Source organism: Triturus cristatus, chromosome 5_1, assembly GCF_964204655.1.
Source record: "Triturus cristatus chromosome 5_1, aTriCri1.1, whole genome shotgun sequence".
NCBI lineage: Eukaryota > Metazoa > Chordata > Amphibia > Caudata > Salamandridae > Triturus > Triturus cristatus.
This window is the reverse complement of record NC_140587.1, coordinates 143067791-143093974: the sequence shown is the minus strand read 5'-3', so window position 1 is coordinate 143093974 and position 26184 is coordinate 143067791. Positions and strand designations below refer to the sequence as shown.

The 26184-nt window shown below is 42.0% G+C and overlaps 1 protein-coding gene across 8 annotated transcripts in view; it reads right to left on the bottom strand.

The window, feature by feature from the left end:
• Window positions 1–26184, bottom strand: part of IQANK1 (IQ motif and ankyrin repeat containing 1) — a 441637-nt gene that overhangs the window by 217724 nt on the left and 197729 nt on the right. For all 8 annotated transcript variants that reach the window (XM_085604654.1, XM_085604655.1, XM_085604657.1 and 5 more), the window contains one exon: window positions 22976–23110. In XM_085604654.1, coding sequence (XP_085460780.1) covers window positions 22976–23110 — 135 coding nt within the window. The remainder of the gene's footprint in view (window positions 1–22975; window positions 23111–26184) is intronic.

Genomic DNA, 26184 nt, shown 5'->3' with positions numbered 1-26184 from the left:
ACCAGAAAGCAGAAAACAAGATCAGCAAGCTTTAGTCAAATGAGAAAACATGTTTAACAAGCCTTGAAGAGTTTACGATCACAGCGCACATGTGCGTATTTCATTCTCATTGTTAGAAAAGATGTAACTTTGGAAATATATGGTCAAATGTAACTCAGTAAAGAATATACAGAGTCAGATAACAAATCTTGGGAACAGAGCAATAAACACTTACACACTCGGGGAAGGAAGGTTAATGTTTCATCAAAGCTCTGTTAGGATTACGATAAGGGGAACTGCAAGAGAAGGACACGAGTTTTAGGACGCAGGTGAAAGTGGTATTTTTTTTAAAAGTATATTATAAAATCGTATTATTTTGTGACCTGTTATTGGCTTTTAGGATAACATGTATGAAGTCAGCATTTTTGTGACTATATAAAGGGCTGCCTGAAAGCAGCCATTTGAGATCAACTTTTCAGCTCTACGGAGGTGACTGGTCTCCCGGCCATTGAGATTAAACCTACTTTTGCCTTGCCAAAGAAGTCTTATAACTCTATATTTTAGTTGTCCTCGAACAAATGTAAGTGTCCTTTGTATTATGTTTTATTATTGTGCTGTCCACTTTGCAAGACATTGTAACCAGTGTTTGTGTGTATGGGGTGCAAGTGCATGTGTAAAAAACAGGGTTTCTGCATCCATTTTTTGTGTTGCCCACTGGGTGGTTAGGTATGTAAGGCCCTCATTCACGTACAGAGGTAGGGGTGGTGGTATATCTTGGTTCTCCGCCTTACTCTTAGGAACGTGACAGCATCATCATAGGGTTAGTTTTCATGCTTCCTCCAACCGGAGGTGTACCCCTGGTTAAAGGAGTAGTGATCAGTGATAGAGGGGTTATGTACAGTGACTTAAAAGTAAAAAAAAATGTGGATAATTAAAAAGCTTGTATAGCCAGATTAGAGATTTTAATAGGTCTGGATTCGAGATTATTTAAAAATAGTTCTGTGTGTAGGGAGACTGATTATGAATCTCCCGCACTTAATATGTCCGTAAAGAAGGTCGACATGTTTCAGCCTTGTGTTTGCCCGTTAGGGTCAGGTGGGCTTTCTTCAGGACCTAGAGTGGAAAAATAGTGAAAGGATAGAGTAGGAGACCGTGTATGTCTCTGTGAATTAGACCCTTGTGTTGTCAGGGTTTTTGTGAAAACAGGTGTATTAACCTGATTCTGCTGAAGTCAGATAGTACCTGTGAAAAGGAGGAAACAAGACAAACCAACATAGAAGGAGAGTATCAAGTGTATATTCTCCAATTGGTAATGCTGTCTATGTGCTGAGACAGTGCAAGAAACTATAAAATGGCAATTCTTTAGAACAAGGCAAAGTCCTTTCGCAGACCGTTAGGACAAGGAACTCTATCCGTTTACTTTCTACTTTTGTATCTGGTTTACGGTTAGTTGGGTTTTCTAATACGGTGTTGTATTCATGTGCCCTCATGTACCCACATGTGGGAGCAATGCGTTCTCGTATTCACCTAAAAGTTAGCGTCTCTACGTTTAGAAAGGCTAAAATCGTCTAACGGTGGATTCTAGACAGTGACCGTTATGTATTTGTTATCGTGAAGCTCAAAAATAATGTTTTTACGCTTATTTTTTGCGTAAAATATTGGTAAATGTTACATGCCAGAAGTTAGTTGCATGATAGTGTTCATAGCGGGTAAAATCTTAGGGTTACGATATAGACGTTACATATTAACGTTATGTATTTGTTATCGTGAAGCTCAGAAATAATGTTGTTGCGCTTAATTTTTGCGTTATAGGTTGGTAAATGTTACATGCCAGATATTAGTTGCATGGTTCATAGCGGGTAAAATCTTAGCCTTACGATATAGACGTTCATATTAATATTTTAGTGGTGCTAGCTGATATTACGTTTGTGTGTGTGTTTGCTGTAGGGCCAAAGTTTTCAAATGAGTGCACTCACTCTACTCAAATGTTTCTCTCTGTTTAGCACTTTTGCCAACCCCTCTCTCCTACCCATATCGATTTACCTCATGTCTTTTTCTATGGGCATCAAAGGGCGGCCAGTGGGTTTGTAACCTGCTGGATAACAGCGAAATATCACAAGTAACACATTGTTTAGGGATACGTTATGGTTTTTGGCGGTCGTGGATCTTGTGATGGTCAGCTTCTACCTGTTGCGCTGATGCAGCCCGACTTGTGCTGACTCTTCCTCTGGTGCCCCGGTTGCGTTTCCCCTCATTCCGGTGTCATTTTAATGTGTGCTAGAGGTAGAGGAAAGACTTACAGGCACATGCATCAAAGCTTTTTGCGATCGCAAACGGAGCGAATCGCAAAAATCGTCCGTTTGCGATCGCAAAAATAGCTTTTGCGATGCATGAAACAACTTGCCACTCGCAATTTAAGAAATTGCAAATTTTTGTGATTTCTTAAATTGCGATTGCATTTAAGGAATCGCAAATTGCGATTCCTTAACTGCAATGCAAGATGCCTTTAAGAAGTAGCGATTTCGCTATTTGGGCCCGCTATTTACCGTGGAATCATACCACCTGGTAAATAGCGAAAACTTTGAAAAATGCACTAAAGTACATTTTTCAAAGTCGTAGGTTAAACACACACATGTCTTTTGGACATGTGTGTGCGCAACATTGGTGCACAGATCGATTTCAGGGGTGCAACGGGGTGTCGTCTTGACACCCTTGCACCCTTGAAAATGCATTCTCAATTTGCGATTCTCTAATTGAGAATCGCAAATTGAGAATGTCTTCCCATTGATTCCTATGGGCCTCTTGGCCCACAGGAATGAATAGGGAAGTATTCCTTAATTGCGACTCGCAATTTGGGAGTCGCAATTAAGGAATGTTTAGAAATCGCTATTTTTCCAGCGATTTCTACATGCATAGGCTTTTGCGATTCCTTAATTGCGATTCCTTAAAAATCGCAATTAAGGAATCGCAACAGCCAATATTGATGCATGTGCCTGTTAGAGTGGTACTTTTTCACGCCAACATATTTTTGGAAGAAGTATTCACCATCTTTTTTCGTTTTATAAAATCAGGAAAAGATATAAAAAATTACGCTTCGATGTTATTGTTTGTTAAAAAACGGATCCTATTAGGCATGGGTCCCTTGGGCACTTCATTAACTAAAAATGTGTCTTTATGGTGGACACATAATCAGTGATTTAGATGCTGGTTGTTCAGGAGATAGAGGTCTAGAAGATGTATTCATCATCTATCATTGTTTTTTATCGCATTGTGAAACCTAGAGTATGTCTATTCGCACGTTGTTGTTTGGGTTGTCAAAATTTGGATGTTGTTGGGTTTGAAACTCTGGATTCATGATCGCATAGACAATGTTTGTTGGTGGAACCATCAAATTGTGACTGAGGTGTTTTGCACAAAAGGAAGGTCTTGGTCCACGCGTTTTTTTGTATTTTACTCGCTCTGATATACTTTACAAGATGTTCATCAGTGTAGCGTTTTTTAGTGGTTTGAGCTCAACCATGGAATATTATCATTGAGCCCTTGGTCATTAGTACGGAGGCGGTGGACCCATCTCAGCTCTTTTTCAAACAGTACTTTTTCTGCATTGTGATTCTTTATTGTGAGTGTCTCCAAAATCACCCATCTTAAGTCGTTCACTGTGTGTTTCATTTCTATGAAGTGGTTACTCATTTTTGTCGTGTTTCTTTTGCATTTGACATTGCTCTTACGCTCGCATATTCTCTGTTTCACATGTCATGCCAATATAGCGTAGGGAACAGGGACAAGTGATCATATAAATTGCGTGTGTTGTGTTGCAATTCGTATGGTATCTAATCGTCCATTTGAAGTCTGGGAGCAGTTGTATGGTTTTGGTTGCTGTAGTCAAATTGCAGACAGAGCAGAAACCACATGGATAGTGCTCCAACACAGGGGGGTTATCCCATAATCGTGGAATCGTGTCTCCTCATATGTGTGGTGGTGGTCTGGTATGTACCAGGATGTCTTTGAGATTTCTTGTTCTTTTATTTGCGAATCTCGGTTTAGGCCAACTTAAAGAACCGGAGTTGATGATTCTCCAATTTTTGTTTATTATTTTCTTTACATTGTTAGAGGCTGTATTATAGGTGGTCACGCAGGTCACAAGGTCTTTTTCATGTGTTCTAGGTGTTATGTCTAATAAGCTTTCTCTTGGTTGGTTCTTGGCTCTCTTTTGACATTTGTTGATAGTTCTTTCCGAGTAATCACGGTTCCTCAGTTTGTTGCACAGATCTTCTGCTTGGCTCTTGTAATCCTTTGTTTTGCTACAGTTGCGCCTGAGGCGTAGAAATTGGCTATAGGGTAGGTTCTCCCTAAGTGGTCGCGGGTGAAAGCTCTTGTAAGAGAGTAGACTGTTTTTTGATGTAGGTTTGAAAAAGGTTTTAGTTTGTAATGTGTCGTTCTCTGCATAGATGGTTATATCTAGGAAGTCCAGTCTTTTGTTATCCGCTGTATAAGTGAATTTGAGCCATTCATCCCTTGTGTTGACCCACCTGTGGAATTCTTTAAAGCTTTCTATATCTCCTTCCCAAATTAGGATGATATCGTCGATGTAGCGTCTCCAAAGCAGAATTCTCTGTTGGTACGGGTTTGAGATGTTCTGTATATGGGTCTCCTCGAAATCACTGACGTACAACCCTGCCACACTTGGGGCAAAGGCGCTGTCCACGGAAGTCCCGTGGCATTGCTGATAGATGGTGTTGTTGTACTCAAAGTAATTCTCCGTTAAGGCTAGCCTACAACATTCCAAGACAAAAATGTCCTGGGGTTTTGTAATTCCATTGTTTGGTGAAAAGTAGAGTCTCCAGGGTGTCTAAGGTCTTCTGTTGAGGGAGGCTCGTGTAAAGGCTTTCCACGTCTAGCCCGACGAGTAACATGTTTTCTTCCGAATATGTTTGATTTTTCAGGATGTTCAGCAGGTCCCTTGTGTCCTTCATATATGTTGGTGTGTTTTGGACAATGGGTTTTAGATATTGGTCTGCAAACTGTGAGAGCAGTTCGAGAACGGAGCCTATTCCTGAGACGATGGGTCGTCCCGGGGGTGGTCTCGGTTCTTTGTGAATCTTAGGTAGAGAGTAAAAGTATAGTAGTCTTGGTGTCTTAGTCTGGAGGAATTCCGCCTCATTTTTCGAGATCCAATCGTTTAATTCTGCTTCATCAACCATAAGATCTATTGTTCTTTGTAGCCTTTTTGCTGGGTCCGTAGTGATTTTTCTGTAGAATGTCTCGTCTGTGAGTAGTTCTGTACATTGTAGGTTGTAACCCTCTTTACTTAACAGGACGATTCCTCCGCCTTTATCCGCAGGCTTGATTATTATGTCTCCATTGTGACGTAGATCATCCAAAGCTTTTTGTTCTGCCTTCGATATCTTAACAAAGGGGTTTTTTATGTGGGGTTTGAGGCCGTCTGCTTCCTTCATGACTGCTTGTTCGAAAGCGAGTATTTCGATAGGAACTTGATGGTTCATGGGGCAGAATTTAGATTTCCGGCGTAATGTCGTGTCTCCGTCTGTGACATGGTCCTCTTGGTTATTAAAGAAGGCTCTGTTTCACTTTGCGACATGTCATGCCAATATAGCATAGGGAACAGGGACAAGTGATCATATAAATTGTGTGTGTTGTGTTGCAATTCGTATGGTATCTAATCGTCCATTTGAAGTCTGGGAGCAGTTGAATGGTTTTGGTTGCTGTAGTCAAATTGCAGACAGAGCAGAAACTACAAGGATAGTGTCCCAACACAGGGGGGTTATCCCATAATCGTGGAATCGTGTCACCTCGTATGTGTGGTGGTGGTCTGGTATGTACCAGGATGTCTTTGAGATTTCTTGTTCTTTTATTTGCGAATCTCGGTTTAGGCCAACTTAAAGAACCGGAGTTGATGATTCTCCAATTTTTGTTTATTATTTTCTTTACATTGTTAGAGGCTGTATTATAGGTGGTCACGCAGGTCACAAGGTCTTTTTCATTTGTTCTAGGTGTTATGTCTAATAAGCTTTCTCTTGGTTGGTTCTTGGCTCTCTTTTGAGATTTGTTGATGGTTCTTTCTGGGTAATCATGGTTCCTCAGTTTGTTGCACAGATCTTCTGCTTGGCTCTTGTAATCCTTTGTTTTGCTACAGTTGCGCCTGAGGCGTTGAAATTGGCTATAGGGTTGGTTCTCCCTAAGTGGTTGATACTCTCCTTCTATGTTTGTTTGTCTTGTTTCCTCCTTTTCACAGGTACTATCTGACCTCAGCAGAATCAGGTTAATACACCTGTTTTCACGAAAACCCTGACAACACAAGGGTCTAATTCACAGAGACATACACGGTCTCCTACTCTATCTTTTCACTATTTTTTCACTCTAGGTCCTGAAGAAAGCCCACCTGACCCTAACAGGCAAACACAAGGGTTGAAACATGTCGACCTTTTTACGGACATATTAAGTGCGGGAGATTCATAATCAGTCTCCCTACGCACTGAACTATTTTAAAATAATCTCAAATCCAGACCTATTAAAGTCTCTAATCTGGCTATGCAAGCTTTTTAATTATCCAAATTTGTTCTACTTTTAGGTCACTGTACATAACCCCTCAATCATTGATCACTACTGCTTTAACCAGGGGTACACCTCCGGGTGGAGGAAGTATGAAAACTAACCCTATGATGATGCTGTCACGTTCCTAAGAGTAAGGCGGAGAACCAAGATATACCGCCACCCCTACCTCTGTACGTGAATGAGGGTTTTTTATCAGTATACTATATGAAATATAAAGAAACCCTGGTTACACAGGACAAGTGATCCGTTCCCCATGTGATGTTTTGGTATGTAAATAAGGAAGCTGAATGGATCGCAATTCCTTCTTTCTCCCCCTTTCTTGATTTGTTATAGTCTAAGCAGCGCACAACTGTGGGAGCTATCTCTAACAGAACAACGTTCTAACTCTAAACGACAAACACGCCTGAATCAGGAGAGCAAGATGGCCGAAAATGTAGGCCTTATCTACTCGACAGAAGAAATTAATGCAATTCTCTCTTTACCATCACTACTACAAGATAAAGACCTGACTCAGACCTTGGCTCAAACCAATGATTGGGAAGAACTCTCAGAAACAGAAAAGTAACAAGTAAGGACAGCCGTCCATGGGATCATTGTGACAGTGTATCTCCGCGCAAATGCAGCACCAAAAGGACTTTGGGTTAACAACACCCCATGCATTTTCCTCCATGACATAATATTCCGCAAGGATTGGTCAGCAATCTCGTGGAAGTGCACAAGGGATTACCTAGTCTTGATTATCAAGACTGCCACAAGACTAACGGAAGAACTCACCATCAAGATCCAAGTGGGCGAAGCTAAACTGAAGAACATGGTTCACATAACTGTGTACAAAAAAAGACTCGAGGAAATTAACCGCGAGATGAACAAAACGAGAGAGTACATCACACCAAATAAAATACAAAAACTAGGAAAAGACTTAAAAAAGTTCTCAATGGAACGCATGCATCCATATAGTTCAGAGGACTATAAAGCCCCAGACAATGTGTCCGACAACAACTCGAGTACTGGCTCCTCCACAGAGGGTTCAGACTGGAGTGGTGATGATACGTATACACCAAGAAGAAACAGAGGGAAAAATAGACGTTTAAATCGCCGCAGACCAAACACGTGGCATACACCTTACTATGGCAACCAACCACAAGGGATTCCATTCTAGCCATATAACCCGAACCTCCATGGGTGGATGCACATGTATTTTCAAGGGCCACCACCGATGGGACCCCCAATGGTACCACAGATGGGCCAGAACTACGCACAAAGAATGCCTTTTTTAGGAAGAGGCCAGACAAACCAGAGGACCAGACGGAAAACAGTAACCTGGACAGACCAAGAACGACGGGTCCACACCAGGAGCATGACGGGAATGAAACCAGGGACAAGCACGACCTCATCATCAACCTAACAAACAAGACCCTAACTAAGGAACAGGAAGATGTCCTGAACAAAGGCCTTGGTTATATCCCCACACCCTCCCTAGACACATTCAAGCTACAATGTGAGCTGGAAGAATTCTGTTGCAAGCTGAAACTAAAAGCCTTCTTTAATAACCAAGAGGACCATGTCACAGACAGAGACACGACATTACGCCGGAAATCTAAATTCTGCCCCAAGAACCATCAAGTTCCTGTCAAAATACTCGCTTTGGAACAAGCAGTCATGAAGGAAGCAGACGGCCTCAAAACCCACATAAAAAAACACTTTGTTAACATATCGAAGCCAGAACAAAAAGCTTTGGATGATCTACGTCACAATGGAGACATGATAATCAAGCCTGCGGATAAAGGCGGAGGTATCGTCCTGTTAAGTAAAGAGGGTTACGACCTACAATGTACAGAACTACTCACAGACGAGAAATTCTACAGAAAAATCACTACGGACCCAACAAAAAGGCTACAAAGAACAATAGATCTTATGATTGATGAAGCAGAATTAAACGATTGGATCTCGAAAAATGAGGCGGAATTCCTCCAGACTAAGACACCAAGAGTACAATACTTTTACTCTCTACCGAAGATTCACAAAGAACGGAGACCGCCCCCGGGACGACCCATCGTCTCAGGAATAGGCTCCGTTCTCGAACCGCTCTCACAATTTGCAGACCAATATCTAAAACCCATTGTCCAAAACACACCAACATATCTGAAGGACACAAGGGACCTGCTGAACATCCTGAAAAATCAAACATATTCGGAAGAAAACATGTTACTCGTCGGGCTAGACGTGGAAAGCCTTTACACGAGCCTCCCCCAACAGAAGACCTTAGACACCCTGGAGACTCTACTTTTCACCAAATAATGGGATTACAAAACCCCAAGATATTTTGTCTTGGAATGTTGTAGGCTAGCCTTAACGGAGAATTACTTTGAGTACAACACCACCATCTATCAGCAATGCCACTGGACTTCCGTGGGCAGCGCCTTTGCCCCAAGTGTGGCAGGGTTGTACGTCAGTGATTTCGAGGAGACCCATATACAGAACATCTCAAACCCGTACCAACAGAGAATTCTGCTTTGGAAACGCTACATCGACGATATCATCCTAATTTGGGAAGGAGATATAGAAAGCTTTAAAGAATTCCACAGGTGGGTCAACACAAGGGATGAATGGCTCAAATTCACCTATACAGCGGAAAACTAACGACTGGAAATCCTAGATATAACCATCTATGCCGAGAACGACACATTGCAAACTAAAACCTCTTTCAAACCTTCATCAAAAAACAGTCTACTCTCTTACAAGAGCTTTCACCCGCGACCACTTAGGGAGAACCTACCCTATAGCCAATTTCTACGCCTCAGGCGCAACTGTAGCAAAACAAAGGATTACAAGAGCCAAGCAGAAGATCTGTGCAACAAACTGAGGAACCGTGATTACCCGGAAAGAACCATCAACAAATGTCAAAAGAGAGCCAAGAACCAACCAAGAGAAAGCTTATTAGACATAACACCTAGAACACATGAAAAAGACCTTGTGACCTGCGTGACCACCTATAATATAGCCTCTAACAATGTAAAGAAAATAATAAACAAAAATTGGAGAATCATCAACTCTGGTTCTTTAAATTGGCCTAAACCGAGATTCGCAAATAAAAGAACAAGAAATCTCAAAGACATCCTGGTACATACCAGACCACCACCACACATACGCGGAGACACGATTATGGGATAACCCCCCTGTGTTGGGACACTATCCATGTGGTTTCTGCTCTGTCTGCAATTTGACTACAGCAACCAAAACCATACAACTGCTCCCAGACTTCAAATGGACGATTAGATACCATACGAATTGCAACACAACACCGCAATTTATATGATCACTTGTCCCTGTTCCCTATGCTATATTGGCATGACATGTCGCAAAGTGAAACAGAGGATATGCGAGCAATGTCAAATGCAAAAGAAACACGACAAAAATGAGTAACCACTTCATAGAAATGAAACACACAGTGAACGACTTAAGATGGGTGATTTTAGAGACACTCACAATAAAGAATCACAATGCAGAAAAAGTACTGTTTGAAAAAGAGCAGAGATGGGTCCACAGCCTCCGTACTAATGACCAAGGGCTCAATGATAATATTCCATGGTTGAGCTTAAACCACTAAAAAACGCTACACTGATGAACATCTTGTAAAGTATATCAGAGCGAGTAAAATACAAAAAAACGCGTGGACCAAGACCTTCCTTTTGTGCAAAACACCTCAGTCACAATTTGATGGTGCCACCAACAAACATTGTCTATGCGATCATAAATCCAGAGTTTCAAAACCAACAACATCCAAATTTTGACAACCCAAACAACAACGTGCGAATAGACATACTCTAGGTTTCACAATGCGATAAAAAACGATAATAGATGATGAATACATCTTCTAGACCTCTATCTCCTGAACAACCAGCATCTAAATCACTGATTACGTGTCCACCATAAAGACAGATTTTTAGTTAATGGGGTGCCCAAGGGACCCATGCCTAATAGGATCTGTTTTTTAACAAACAATAACATCGAAGCATATTTTTTTTATATCTTTTCCTGATTTTATAAAACGAAAAAAGATGGTGAATACTTCTTCCAAAAATATGTTGGCGTGAAAAAGTACCACTCTAAGTCTTTCCTCTACCTCTAGCACACATTAAAATGACACCGGAATGAGGGGAAACGTAACTGGGGCACCAGAGGAAGAGTCAGCACAAGTCGTGCTGCATGAGTGCAACAGGTAGAAGTTAACCATCACAAGATCCACGACCGCCAGAAACCGTAACGTATTCCTAAACAATGTGTTACTTGTGATATTTCTCTGTTATCCAGCAGGTGACAAACCCACTGGCCGCCCTTTGATGCCCATAGAAAAAGACATAAGGTAAATCGATATGGGTAGGAGAGAGGGGTTGGCAAAAGCGCTAAACAGAGAGAAACATTTGAGTAGAGTGAGGCACTCATTTGAAAACTTTGGCCCTACAGCAAACACACACACAAACGTAATATCAGCTAGCACCACTAAAATATTAATATGTAACGTCTATATCGTAACGCTAAGATTTTACCCGCTATGAACACCATCATGCAACTAATATCTGGCATGTAATATTTACCAACCTATAACGCAAAAATTAGGCACAACAACATTATTTCTGAGCTTCACGATAACAAATACATAACGTTAATATGTAACGTCTATATCCTAACGCTAAGATTTTACCCGCTATGAACACCATCATGCAACTAACTTCTGGCATGTAACATTTACCAATATTTATCGCAAAAATTAAGCGCAAAAACATTAGTTTTGAGCTTCACGATAACAAATGCATAACAGTCACCATCTAGAATCCACCGTTAGACGATTTTAGCCTTTCTATACGTACAGACGCTAACTTTTAGGCGAATACAAGAACGCATTGCTCCCACATGAGGGTACATGAGGCCACATGAATTCAACACCGTATTAGAAAACCCAACTAAACATAAACCAGATACAAAAGTAGAAAGTAAACGGATAGAGTTCCTTGTCCTAATGGTCTGCGAAAGGACTTTGCCTTGTTCTAAAGAATTGCCATTTTATAGTTTCTTGCACTGTCTCAGCACATGGTACATGGCACAGGTACTATCTGACCTCAGCAGAATCAGGTTAATACACCTATTTTCACGAAAACCCTGACAACACAAGGGTCTAATTCACAGAAACATACACGGTCTCCTACTCTATCTTTTCACTATTTTTTCACTCTAGGTCCTGAAGAAAGCCCACCTGACCCTAACGGGCAAACACAAGGGCTGAAACATGTCAACCTTTTACGGACATATTAAGTGTGGGAGATTCATAATCAGTCTCCCTACGCACTGAACTATTTTTAAATAATCTCAAATCCAGACCTATTAAAATCTCTAATCTGGCTATACGAGCTTTTTAATTATCCAAATTTTTTCTACTTTTAAGTCACTGTACATAACCCCTCTATCACTGATCACTACTGCTTTAACCAGGGGTACACCTCAGGGTGGAGGAAGCATGAAAACTAACTCTATGATGATGCTGTCACGTTCCTAAGAGTAAGGCGGAGAACCAAGATATACCGCCACCCCTACCGCTGTACGTGAATGAGGGTTTTTTATCAGTTTACTATATGAAATATAAAGAAACCCTGGTTACACAGGACAAGTGATCCGTTCCCCATGTGATTTTTTGGTATATAAATAAGGAAACTGAATGGATCGCAATTCCTTCTTTCTCCCCCTTTCTTGATTTGTTATAGGTATGTAAGGCACCATGAGGTGCTAACCATTGAGGAGGTGGGGTGGAGGTTCAGCTATTGGCAGTATAATAGTCTGCTTCTTACATTACCTTTCTACTTCGGGTAGGCTGTCTGCACTTATATGAAGTGTGTAGCATTTTCTTAAGGTAGTTTAAGATAGGTTTACATTTACTAAAAGCAAGCAGCTTTTAAGGCTGTTGCGGGAAATAGGGTATTAAAGCATCTCATCCTATAGTTTTAACTTTATGCAGCTCCATACATTGTTTGTTTGCAATTTCATGTGCCTTACAAAATGTCAAATATGGCAGTTTAAAAAGCATAAACATTTTTCACAGGTATAGTAGGTTGCTTCACACTCTTTGTCGCAGGTTTCCATATCAAACAAAAAACACTTTGGCCTTCATTATGAGCGGGCCAGATTTAGGTGCATGAACAGCGGGTGGGCAGCTGGAATCACTGATTCAGCCAGTATTCCCACACTTAAATCTGGTCATTACCAGTTATAGTCCTTGTAATAGGGAATACATACTGGACCCAGGAAGTCCAAATACAATTCGTCTTGTTTCCCTGACTCTAGGTACTGTTTTACTAACATTTCCTGCCTGCCCTGAGCAAAAGTAAATGTCAGCGGGGGCCAGTGTGAAACAAGGGGTGGATGGGTAGGGAGGGCATTCAGAGGCCACAACAGCCTGTTGTCTTGCGTCGGGTGAAGCACTGTCTGTTCCCCCATGCCATGCCATACCTACGCCCACAGTCCCAGCTCTGCGGTATTACCAGGTGCAGATCTGTACTATAAAACCAGGTCCTATGTTTAATGATACGATAATTAAGGGCCCAGCAGCACTAGCCAACGTGTAGCATTATAAACTGAGAGAATAGATGGCGGAACATTGCTGATCACTTTTGATGATCTAGCCCATCCTCCAGTGATGTCAAATACAGCCCCTGTAGTCATACAAAAAACACTTCCGAACGTTAAGGTATCGACTGGTGCTTAGGATCCACAGGCAGAAAGACAGGCCAAAGAAAGGGACACTACTGTTCTTCGGGGGGAAATCTGGGCCTAAATGATCAAAGTTTGCCTAACTTAGATTCCATTCCAGTGGCTGATCTGGTCAGGGACGATTATGCAGATGATCTTCTTTGGGACTCAGATGGCATGGAACTTACACCTACTAACATTCCTCGGACAGGTTATGGTTTGCATATTGATAGCGGTAAGGCCGAGCTGCCGGGTATCCTTAGCTCTTATAATACATGAATCTGCCCTGGCAAGCGCTTGTTAAATGTCATTAAATTCTCAATCCGACGAATGCGATCCTCCATGCTCACCTATGCTGGCATCCATCTACGAGCTTTTGTTGACCCACAGTAGGAAATATAAGGACTCCCTCTTTTTAAAAACTGCACATCTTAAAACAGGTGGTTTCACGTAAAATGTAAAAAAATATGGATACATTTCAGTGCAGGCTGAAGGTCACGGAGTCCAGCTGGTTACAATTGCAATCTACGATTCAACAAACACAGGGTTTTGTCAAGAAGAATGAGGCCAAGTTTGAGAGCATTGCATATGAAATAGAGGATATGGAAAATCGAATGTGTTGAAATAATCTACAGGGTGATTGGCATACCCAAAGGTCAGGAGGGAGATGACGCCAGATGGTATATAGTTCATGAATTTAGACAGGCGTTTCCGCAATTTAATGATTGGGATATTGACAGTCAAGTGTAAAGAGCGCACCCTTTCCCTGTTTAAAAGCCATCTAAGGAGAAAGCCTCACAATATCCCAGAGCAATTCTGATTCATGTGGGCAGCTATTTTTTTCACCAAATAATTTACCAACATGCTCCTTCTCGTAACCCTATCAAGTCTTGTGGAGAGGAGTTTTTCCTAAGCTCTGACCTTTGTCATGAGAAGGTGGAACATAGGTGGAATCTCAGAGAATTGATACCAGCACTTGTTAATCTGGGTGTCTCTGTCTCCCTTTTAAAACTTGCCAATCTTAGACTCTTTCATCAAGGGCAAGTACATTTTTGTCAGGATCCGCTAAAGGATCAAAACTTTCTGAAAATGTGAGGTATTGAGTCCATATATGACAAACAAATTGACGGTTGGGTTTAGGATTTTCTATGACCTCTGTGTCTTTTTGCCTGGGGTCAGGGGGTTTTACAGGATCACTTTTTAAATTAATCTTCAAAAGCATTTTGTATGTTCGATTCTAAACGGCGTACACTAATAGCGTATGCTGGTTGATTTCTTCCCTTATTTTCTTTTGTTTTTTGACTCTTCTATTCTGCTGAAACAGAGTCTCGGGGTTTGGGTTATGGGTGCTTGGTCAATGATTTGCTGAGTATTTTGCAGTTATACACTGTTTGAGGGCAGTGGTAAGGACGGTTGGGGGGAAAGATCCTTATTTCCTTAGGATTAGGAAAGGTTTGGGCTTTGGGAAGGGTATGTGCTTGTGTCTGAGGGGGAGGGAGGGCGGGAAGGGGGTGGGGTCCTGGGCTTGGGGAGCGCAGATTTGTATATTGATACAGGGATGAAAGGACTCACCTGGGAGTTGCACATGTTTCAAAATGGGGAAGTATCAATTCTGGCTGTTAAATATATTTTCATATGCAGAGATCTAACTCTTTTTGGTGACTGAGAATGGTGGTCGGGGTAGTCAGGGTATTCATTTTCACAGTTGGAACGTGGACAGTTTGAGAGCAGCCGCCAAGCTCCGTTATGTTCAGGAAGAGATTAGCTTCCTTAAACCACAGCTGGTATGCTTACAGGAGACCCATTTAATCTTACAGGAGGTTATTAAAGTTGAGAAGTTAGGCTACAAGATTTTGGTCGCTGCTGGCAGTGAAGGGTCACTGGCCGGGGGTTGGACTACTCTCAAGTAACAGTGAGTGGTCCGCCACTCAGGTTATCACTGACATGAGGATCGCTGGCTGATCGCTTAAATAATGAAAGCTAATTTTCAACTCACATTCTGTGGGTCTTATGCTCCCAAACATGGATGATCCCTCTATTTTTAACTTCCTGCTTTTGGAACTGAGTTAGTGGAATGGGCTGATTATAATATGCAGGGACTTTAGTGTTGGAACCTCGTTTAGAATCAACTTCTGAGAGCAAGGTAGCTGCCAGACGGATGTGGCACTCACGGCTACTTTTAACCAGCTGATGGATTCACATGCCCCTCAGGACGTGTGGCAGGCTTGTTGGGAGGTTGAGCCAGCCTTTACATTCTACTGAGCCCCACATGATATGATGTCACAGATTGATCTGATTTTAGCTAGTCGTTGTATCATCTCGACTCTCTGGATTAAGAGACACCTGTGAATTGTTTCAGACAATAGCGCTTTTTTCGCAGTTTGTTAGACATAACTCCACCCTGGGCGGGATCTGTCCCTCATGTTGGACATTTGAAATTATTAAGGCATACAGCTTATATTAAGTTCATGGTTCTTGCTTTAAAATAATCTTTGTATTCAATAAAGGTTCAGCTTTACTCACTATTGTTTGGGATGCATTGAAAGCTATAATTGGGGACAGATGCAACAAATTTTTGTGATAGAAGAGTATTGTTAAGATCCAGTCTTATTGTGTTATAATATGATTGTGCATTATGCTGAAAGGTGGGTGGAGGTCATATGATGGATGGGATATGTCATGTGTAAAGCTTAGTTTGTAACAAGTACTGCGACTTGAATATGCTGCGCACAATACACTTGGTGCTAACACCACAATATAAACATTCAATTTTAAAACTAATTTGCGTTTATTCTTCTTTTCAGAACAGTTTTTAAACTCATAAATCAACATAAATGTGCATTTCATTTAGTCATTACCATTTGTACATAAATTCACATTATGTGCATTATATACACGTATTTGAAAAGACAATATTCTGTTTACAAGATCATTCAATTTGCCGTAATTATGCCCAATGCATTTGGAATATAGAGTCCCTTCCTCAGGGGGGGGCAAGTCTGTAAATGAAACATAAAACATAAAGTAATTACATTCAATAGATGTCCATATTGTCCCAAAATCACATTTATACGCAATGTTATTTAAAGAGTAGGTCACATGCTGACCTGTGGTTATTATTTATTCTCCTGTTGTGCCTAGTGTTAAGTGATCACGTCTACCACCCAATGTGTTTGTGTATATGTTGTCAAATCATACCTTCAACTTCATAGCGTATGTCGCTTGCGTCTATGATTCTTGGTTAAATGCTACAATCAACCAATACCACATGTTAAGCAACCAGATTTCTCATCAACAACACGACAATGTCGCTAGTTCCTTTGCAATTCAACTCTGGTCTCTTACCTCCTGATCACCATCTGAGGCCAAGATCTGCAATGAGAAAACCAGCAGGTTCAACCCTGGCTTATTTTCAAATATGCCATTGAAATCAAGTTCATTTGTTAGAAGCTCCCACCTTCCATTAATGATTTTTTTAATCGCTGGTGGGCTTGTGGTATATTTGGAGACAAATACTATTTCAAATACTATTAATGGAAGGTGGGAGCTTCTAGCAAATGAACTTGATTTCAATGGTATATTAGAGAAAATAAGCCTCTAAATGCACATACCAGAGGGAGAAACCTACGGGAATTATTAACATCAACAACTACTGATGACCGACCTAAGGATCCTAAAGGCACTTTGAGATGTTTTAACTGCACACACTGCAATAATGCAATCGCAGGTAATATCCTAACGCACCCCATCTCAGGAGCAAATATCATGTTGAGCCATACAAGTGATTGCAACACGAATAACGTAATATACTGTATAAAATGTCCTTGCTGAAAAGCCTATGTCGGTAAAACAGAAAATAAATTAAAACCAGGCTCACAGAGCATAAAAGCAGAATCAGAACAAAAAATGTAACCTCTGCATTAGCAACTCATTGGACAGAAGCGAATCATTTAATTTCACAATTAAGATTCCAAATCATCGAAAAAGTAATGATTCATCCAGGGGTAGACAACGATAAAAACTACTTCAAAGTGAAGTATATTGGATAAAAACTCTGGAAACCATAATTCCCAAAGGGCTTAACGACAGACTAGACTTGCCATGTTTCTTGTAGGTTTATCATATGGCAATCACGTGTTTACATCAAATTGATACATACTTGAAACATCCTAAATAACTAGAAACACACTAAACATTAGAGATTGCACTACACAGTTCAGATTCAGCATGGATCACGATAAAAGTTATAAATCTACAGCATGTGTTTGTATCAGCTGGTTTTAATGTGAGGTGTTCATGGTTATATAGAAAAATTTGTCATAATGGCATCTTTATAGTTTTTTCAGTACGGAGTACTTAACAAAGTGGTAGCGTGCATGACAATTCAATATGGTGACCGTTTTGAATACAGGAAGTGGTCTGGTTTTAGCAGTCTGTTTTTTATGACCATTTAACAACAGGAATAGGTTACATCTTCTCGTAAATACGCGCACCATACGCTGCATTTTTGAAGTAATTAGAGGAAGTTTTTAAGCTTGGATTGTAGACTAATGTGGGTAACATTTTTCTAACTCTACCGGGATTGATTAATAGAGATAATATACTTTTTCATCATGGTGACTGGAAAAAGTAACCTGTGGGTTGTTTTTTACACGGGAGTCCGTCTTTCTTGTTCACGTACGTGTTAACGCACGGTTCGAAAAACTAGCGCGTCCGGCATTAGGCAGACACTCTGTGCCACGGGAGTTGGTTTATGGACTGAAGCATCATGCACTTAGGTAAGATTTTTAGTGCGGCTCTAGCGGTGACCGTAGTTTGGACAGACTATTTAGATTGTAGTACGAAGGAGTTTATGTTGGGTTGAACCCGCTGGTTTTCTCATTGCAGATCTTGGCCTCAGATGGTGATCAGGAGGTAAGAGACCCGAGTTGAATTGCAAAGGAACTAGCGACATTGTAGTGTTGGTGATGAGAAATCCGGTTGCTTAACATGTGGTATTGGTTGATTGTAGCATTTAACCAAGAATCATAGACGCAAGCGACATACGCTATGAAGTTGAAGGTATGATTTGACAACATATACACAAACACATTGGGTGGTAGACGTGATCACTTAACACTAGGCACAACAGGAGAATAAATAATAACCACAGGTCAGCATGTGACCTACTCTTTAAATAACATTGCGTATAAATGTGATTTTGGGCCAATTTGGACATCTATTGAATGTAATAACTTTATGGGATGCCTACGGAGCGCTGGGATGCCTACGGGTAGCCATGCGCTATATAAGTGATTTTACAATTTTACAATTTTTTTTTTACAATGTTTTATGTTTCATTTACAGACTTGCCCCTGAGGAAGGGACTCTCTATGTCCCGAAATGCATTGGGCATAATTACTGAAAATTGCATGATCTTGTAAACAGAATATTGTCTTTTCAAATACGTGTATATAATGCACATAGTGTGAATTTATGTACAAATGGTATTGACTAAATGAAATGCACATTTATGTTGATTTATGAGTTTAAAAACTGTTCTGAAAAGAAGAATAAACGCAAATTAGTTTGAATAGTGAATGTTTATATTGTGGTGTTAGCACCAAGTGTATTGTGCGCAGCATATTCAAGTCGCAGTACTTGTTACAAACCATTAATTTAACACAGCAAGTGTTGACAGCCCTTGCTTTGCTGCAGCACCCCAAATGAAAAACAAAAAAAAGGGAGTTAAATAGGAGTGCACCCCCTAATACTATAATTATGTGTAAAGCTTAGACATGCAAACTTAACAGATGTAACTATGCTAATGTACAGCTAATTTGTGATTCATACATGTTATTTACCTACTGCTTTGAATGTGTTTTCTAAGATGATGTACCACTTTCTATCTATGTTCACAATTACGAAATCTGTAATAAACAAATCAAACAAAAAAAATGAAATAGTACGCTGTATTGAATTTCAGTGTGTGAAACATAATAAAAGCTGAAAAAAAGTATCAGTGGGGCTGGGGAGCACAAATAAATTAAACACGGAGGAAACACAGGCAGAGATCTACAGAAAAAGGCAGCAGGCAGGGAGCCGCAGCAACAATCAGAGGGGAGAGCTGACACAGCCTAATCAGCAGAAATTGCATGAGCCAGGGCTACCGGTCCTGGGAAGGATGACTTCCCTTTTGCCCGGCTACCTCCATGAGATTTTATAAGGTTTTAGATCTCTGCTGTGTGATTTCTCTTTTAGACGGTTAACTTTGTATTAGTATGTATCTGATGACTTGGAGGTGTGTTTTGTTCATGCTGGCACCATAAGTTATATGTAATGTATGGTGTAGAGTGAAGAATGAATGGAACCCGTCAAGGTGACAGCACTCACTTAAGTGGCCTTCACCTGTGTTGTGCACATGATGGCGCCAGAGCGTGTGTCTACTGAGCACTGTTGGTGTGATCTTGGCATCGTGCCTCTTAAGATTTGTTGGATGTACAGTTGTCTTGTGGGAGCAAAGCCTAAGGAGAAGCAATGCAAACTTCCCAGTTCTAGATAGATATCTCATAGCTGTGACATAGTTAGAATTAAGATATTAATATTCAATGAGTAAGTGTTGTGTATGTATATCTATATGTAGACGTGCACATATTCTGTTACTGAACCTTGTTAATGCTCAGGGCTGAGGCACATTGAAGAGCTCTGTGAAGGCAGAGGAGTCACCCAGTTGTCAGCCATGATTCAATCTGTAAATGTGTGTTTGAGGGGATATCAGGCCATGTTAAATGTACATTGCTGAGAACTGTGGATGGGGTCCACTCCATTACTGCACATACGAGCCACCTATAGAAAGAAAAGCACCCTATTGCTCTATATATTTCATTGGTTCTAGTCATTTGTCCTCTTTTTCTACTGCTGCATGTGTCAAAAGGCATATTATCTTTATTTAGAGTTGTACAGTTCTGTGGGAGTAAGTGCTGGGTAAAGATGTAGAGCAGAGGCCTCCTTCACATGGACTTGTATAATCTATGGACATAAAATGTGGCACCAACCCTGAAAGCATATATATGGAGAATGAGGCAACAGGGAGTCAACAACGCATATGATCCTCTTGATGACGCTGGTTATTAATGGATGTCAGGATAAAGGATAAAATGTGATACATACACCCCAACAACACGTCCAGTATTCAGTCAGCAGAAGAGGGGCGTGGTTATTGTCGGTGGAAGAAACGAAAGGCAAGACTTCCAGACGAACAAATTATAACTGACTAACATATCCACCACTCAAATTAATTTCATATTTTACTATACTAATTCACCACTAACACTGTATGGGTTCCAGGGTAGTGTGTTATGCGCCGAAAAAGCACTTCAACACCCATCAGGGGTAGCAAGCACTATATAAATGCAAACCTTTTTCCCTTCTCTATCGCTCCACCATCCTTCTCAATCCATATAACTAACATATCCACCACTCAAGTTACTTTCATATTTTACTATACTAATTCACCAGTAATCCTTTGTGGGTTCCGGAGTAGCGTGCTACTCGCGAAAAAACACTTCAACACCCCATATGTGTCTGTCATACCAAAATGTATCTCTTGCATGGCAAAGTATTGCACAGCTCATACAGCACTGAATAACACTCTTGTACGACAAACTAGGACATAATGTGGTTTGGCCTGCACTATCGGTAAATAAATACTTTTGGGCCTGAATCAGACAGATAACTGACACTTATGAGTAATTTACACTTTTGAGTACGTTTACTAGTTTTTGGCCATTCACACAATCCGAGTGTAAATTTACTTCGAAAGTATAACTCATCTGTCTCCATCAAACGGAAGGGCTTGGGGGCTATACATATCCTGTATTCTGGAATACGTTTACTGCTTTTTGGCAGTTCACAAAATCTGAATGTAAATTTAATCCAAAAGGGTAATTTACGCTTGGATTTTGTGAATAGCCAAAAGTGATAAACTTACTCAAAAGTGTAAATTACTTAGTTCAGTTTAGTTCAAAAACCTTTATTCCATTTTAAATAAAACTATGAAAGTACATTAGCAAAATACACTGAGAGTCCACAATAAACATGTATATACCTTAACACATAATTTTTTTTTTTAAAACAAGCAGCCAGGGCCTAATGGCGTCAGTGTCCTGGGCACACTGCAGTTCCCTGCCAGCAAGAGCGCAGGCAGGGAAAACTTCAACTTCCTGCCCATTCTCTAGTGGGAAGGGAACACAGGATTGCGCCTGCGCACTCCCCTCCCATTATAGTGAAAACGAACCAAGGGGCCTCAAAACGTCTTGGGGAAGGGAATATATATATTCACTGAAAAAATCAAAGGGTAGAGTAAAGTTATAGTTCGGTGAGAATTTCAGTGACAATGTAACATTCTAAACGTACAAAACCACTGAAATTCACCAGTTATAGTTATCTCAAGTAACTAGCACGCGTACACTAAGGTGCATATAATGTGCACTGGTAATTACGCCACATATTACATCACTCATGACATCTTCTATGACATCATTGATATCAAGGCAACATTTGCAATGACATTATTGACGACGAAACTAAACATGGTGAGGGCGTGTTGTTGAACACATAAGGATAGGCAATGGCACTTTTGCTGGCCTCAATAAAGCAATATTACTCAACCCAGGATTGCCAGTAGAAACCACATGAACCTGCTGTCGTGAACAGTTGGGATCTCTGAAAGGATCCACTGGGCGGGACACCAGAAAGAGGCAGGCCCTCTCATAGCTCCTTAATCGTTGGCTGGCTGAAGTATTATTACTCATTTGGTCTGATCTGGTCTAGCTCTGACAATTACCAAGTACAGTTTCATAATTCACTTTATTTGTTAAAAGTGATTTAACTGACAAGGTGTGAAGGTGCATCTCTTCAACCATGCCAATCTGCATTGTTGACTTATTCGGTACTACACATGCATTAAAAAATAAGGCATTTTCGAGATAAGCGCCTCAATGCCCTGGAAACCTCCCGTCTGTCTTTAGGTAACCAGTTAAAGCAGGTGCTTTGAGCCCTGGCCTTTTCAACGCAGAAACCCCCCGTTTTGGGTTGTATTTAGGGAGGTGGAGGTTTTGTGTGAGTATTGTAGCGTGCGCTAACTGGAAACATTTGTTGACTTCACACAAACTCATCATCAACCTGTGGATTGTCGAAAAATATTTGATGATAGTTTCTTAACTTTAAAATGCTAGAAAATGTGCTCCTATTAAAAGAATGTAAATAATGTATTTTCAATGTATGGAATACCCACACAATTCGTGGAATTGCAGGCCAATGAGGGACAGATATGATACCCTCGATAAACAAAAAGGGTTATAAAAGAAACTGCCCTTTAGCATAACATATCATCATGCAGAAATGTACACCGGTTACATTCCCATATAATAACATGGTTTTTAATGTGAGTACTTTTGGCAATTGGCAATTTCCCCAGATTTACAAGAACACTCAAGGAATTCTTTGTGAGTGCATGTAAAGTTTGAGATCTGCTCCTGCAGCGAAGCAGTCCTACAATAGACATTCTAAAAACCTTTCCAGGAAAACTTTTGTAAATCGGTCCTATGTTTGCAGCTGTGTGAGCCAGATTACGATGCCTCCCTGAAACCTTCTCTGTTATATGGCACATATGATTTACTCCAATTATGTCCCCTTCAAGACTTACCCTTTGATTTCTCCACTGCCATGGGGGCGCTGGCAGCTTTCTTCTTCTCTCCTTTCTGAATGCCAGATTTTCCCTTATTTTTGGTACCTCCTTTCTGATGTGATCCATTCTTCCCATTGACTTGAGTATTAGCAGCTAAAAAGGGGAGAAAGACTTAGAGTTTAGCATGTACAGGCATTGAAGATTCAGTACGGGATGTGAGCCAACATACCTGATCCACATAAATAAATGCAACTGTGGGTGATCGCAAGCATAAGCGAGATATTAAAAAAGTTGGGGCCTAACTCTGAAATGATCTTATTACACTCCTCAGCTGAAAGCATATTTCTTTTTTTTTTTTTTTAAAGAAACCTTTATTATACAATAAAATACATACAAGGGCCTACAACCACCAAGGCCGGCCGCTACAGAGCCCGAAGGCACGCAATGCAACGCCACACATTCAAATGAACCAGAGGCGAAGCTCCCGGCAGTCCGTGAGCACATGCAACAGGCCGTGGCTATAGGCCGAGAGCAATCGAGAAAGACAGTTTCATTTTTTGTTAAATACAAAACACACTAAAGGCAATGAGAGTCCGAAATAGCAACGTGCGCTACCCAGGACGGGGGACAACGGACAGTGTCTAAAGCAGTTCTTGATAGGAAGTGGTAGAGGGGGGCAACGGGGAGACAAAGCATGGAACACACCTCACACAATCCCGCAGAATGTGTGGCTAGGGGGACAAAGCAATAACGACCTCTAACGGCAGAGGCGGGGTGCAGATATGTCCACGATATAAATTCCATGGACCCCATACCTTAGTCCATTTCCCAGGCTTGCCTCTCGCCACATACACCGTCTTTTCCCTAAACATACACCAGTCCATATTCTCCTTCCATACCGCGACCGTGGGCGGCCTCGGGGAACCCCACAGCTGTGCAATGTTACGGTTAGCCACCATGTACCCCAAAGTCACCCACTGCGTCTGTGCCACATTATAGTCATTCGGTTCCCAGACATTCAACAAACACCTCCTAGCCTCTGGCAACAGAGCAACGTGCGTGACCTCCTCCATTACAGCGTGGATACCGTTCCAAAATCGCACAACCTCCAAACATTCCCATAGGATATGAAGAAAGGTACCCGACAGGCCACATCCACGCTTACACCTTCCATCCATCGAGTAACCCATACGTAGCAAACCGGGCCCCGTGACATACACTCTGTGGAGGATCTTCAGCTGTACGAATCGTAAGCGGGCCGGGATCGCCACCTCTTTCGGGGAGGCCTCATCGTCCAGGTCCAAGCCATCACCCGTCCATGCATCCCGCAGACGGATTAGCAAGTCTGCGCGATCATTAATAAGTTTTTTGTAGATCAGAGAGATAGTGCTGTCGGGCACATAGCCATCTAACACTCTATCCTCCAGCGGGGAATATTCGGGGATAGCAGCAACGTCCGGAAAGACCGAACACAGCGCATGGTAGACTTGTGCATACCGGAAGTACTCTCTATCATTTAATTTGTATTCAGTTTTAAGCATTTCAAACGTTTTAAAAGACCCCTTCGCCCAAAGGTCACCCACCTTACATATACCAATCATATCCCATTTCTCAAAGCCTTTCGTTTTCCACAAACAACCCAGCCGCTCGGAGGCATACAACGGCGTCGCCCGAGTCAAGCGACCCCTCCACCCCATCGCAGCACTCGCCGCATGCCACACACGCACCGCAACCTGCGTGGGTCCTGTCAACCGTGCATCCGGGGTCACCGAATACAGCGCCCTATTATAAACCCCACCCGGGAGTAGTAATTTATCCATCTCGAAGGCCGGATTCAAGGCGGGACCGTATATCCCGTGGTTCACCGCCGCCAATTGAGACGCCCAATAGTATCTTTTGATATCGGGAAGGGCGACCCCCCCATCATACCAAGGGAGCGTCAACTTGGCGAGAGCGATCCGCGGCCGCCCGTCCCAAAACAGTTGGCGCTGAAGACCCTCCACCTCACGGAAATAACGGGCTGGCACGACGTCTAGAGTATTTTGCAAAGCGTACAAGAAGCGAGGTAGCGACATCATTTTAAACAATGCCGCCCGTCCGAGCGGCGAGAGCGGAAGTCGTCGCCACCTCGCGACGTCGGCCTTCAATCGCTGGAGGGGAGGGAGAAGGTTCCGCTCATAGCGGACCGTGGGATCCAGAGAGATAAAGATTCCCAAATATTTGAACCCCAGTGTAGCAATCTGGATAGGGCAATCCCGCGGCAAAAGGGGGGCCTCACCCGCGAGGACGTAAACACATGACTTGGCCCAATTGATGACCAGGCCAGAGTTGCGACCAAAGGAATTCAATACGTCCACCAATACAATTAGCGACTGTCGGGGAGAGGTAAGATACAGAAGGATATCATCCGCGTAGAGGGAGACAGGGTCCTCAAACTCCGGCGTCCATCTAATGCCCCGCAGCGACGGCTCCCAACGCAACCAGGCGGCGAGAGGCTCCAAAGAAAGTGCAAAGAGAAGGGGTGATAACGGACAACCCTGCCGCGTACCTCTCCCCAGTGCGAGGGTAGCCGACACCCTACCATTCACCACAACCTGAGCCAGTGGGTCAGCATATAGTAATTTTACCCAACCAATAAACTCAGGGCCGAACCCGAATTTCGCCAACATGGCCCAAATATACGGCCACTCCAAAGTGTCGAACGCCATAGTAGCGTCTAAAGATGCCAAGATGGCCGGCTCACGTATGAACTCCGCTCTAGCAAGCACGCCGTGCAACCGCCTCAAATTCAGGGCGGTATTCCGATGGGGTATAAAACCGGACTGATCCTGATGTATCAAGTCGCCCACGACCCGGGCCAGCCGATTAGCCAATACCTTGGCCAGAATTTTGGGTTCTGCATTCAACAGCGAAATGGGCCTATAGGAAGCACAGCGATCTCGCGGCTTCCCCTCTTTATGTATCACAACTATGGTGGCGAGACGTTGGTCAGGGGGGAGGAAGCCCGCCGCACGTGCCGCGAAAAACATGTCCCGAAGATACGGCGCCATCTTATCGGGACGCAACTTATATAGTTCAATGGGAAGACCATTAGGACCCACAGCCTTACCAGACGCGATCGAGCGAGTGGCCAAAGCGATCTCATCTGACGACAACTTCGCCTCCATCAATATTGCATCAGCCTCCGATAGGGTTGGCAATGCAATGTCTCTAAGCAACAGATGAGA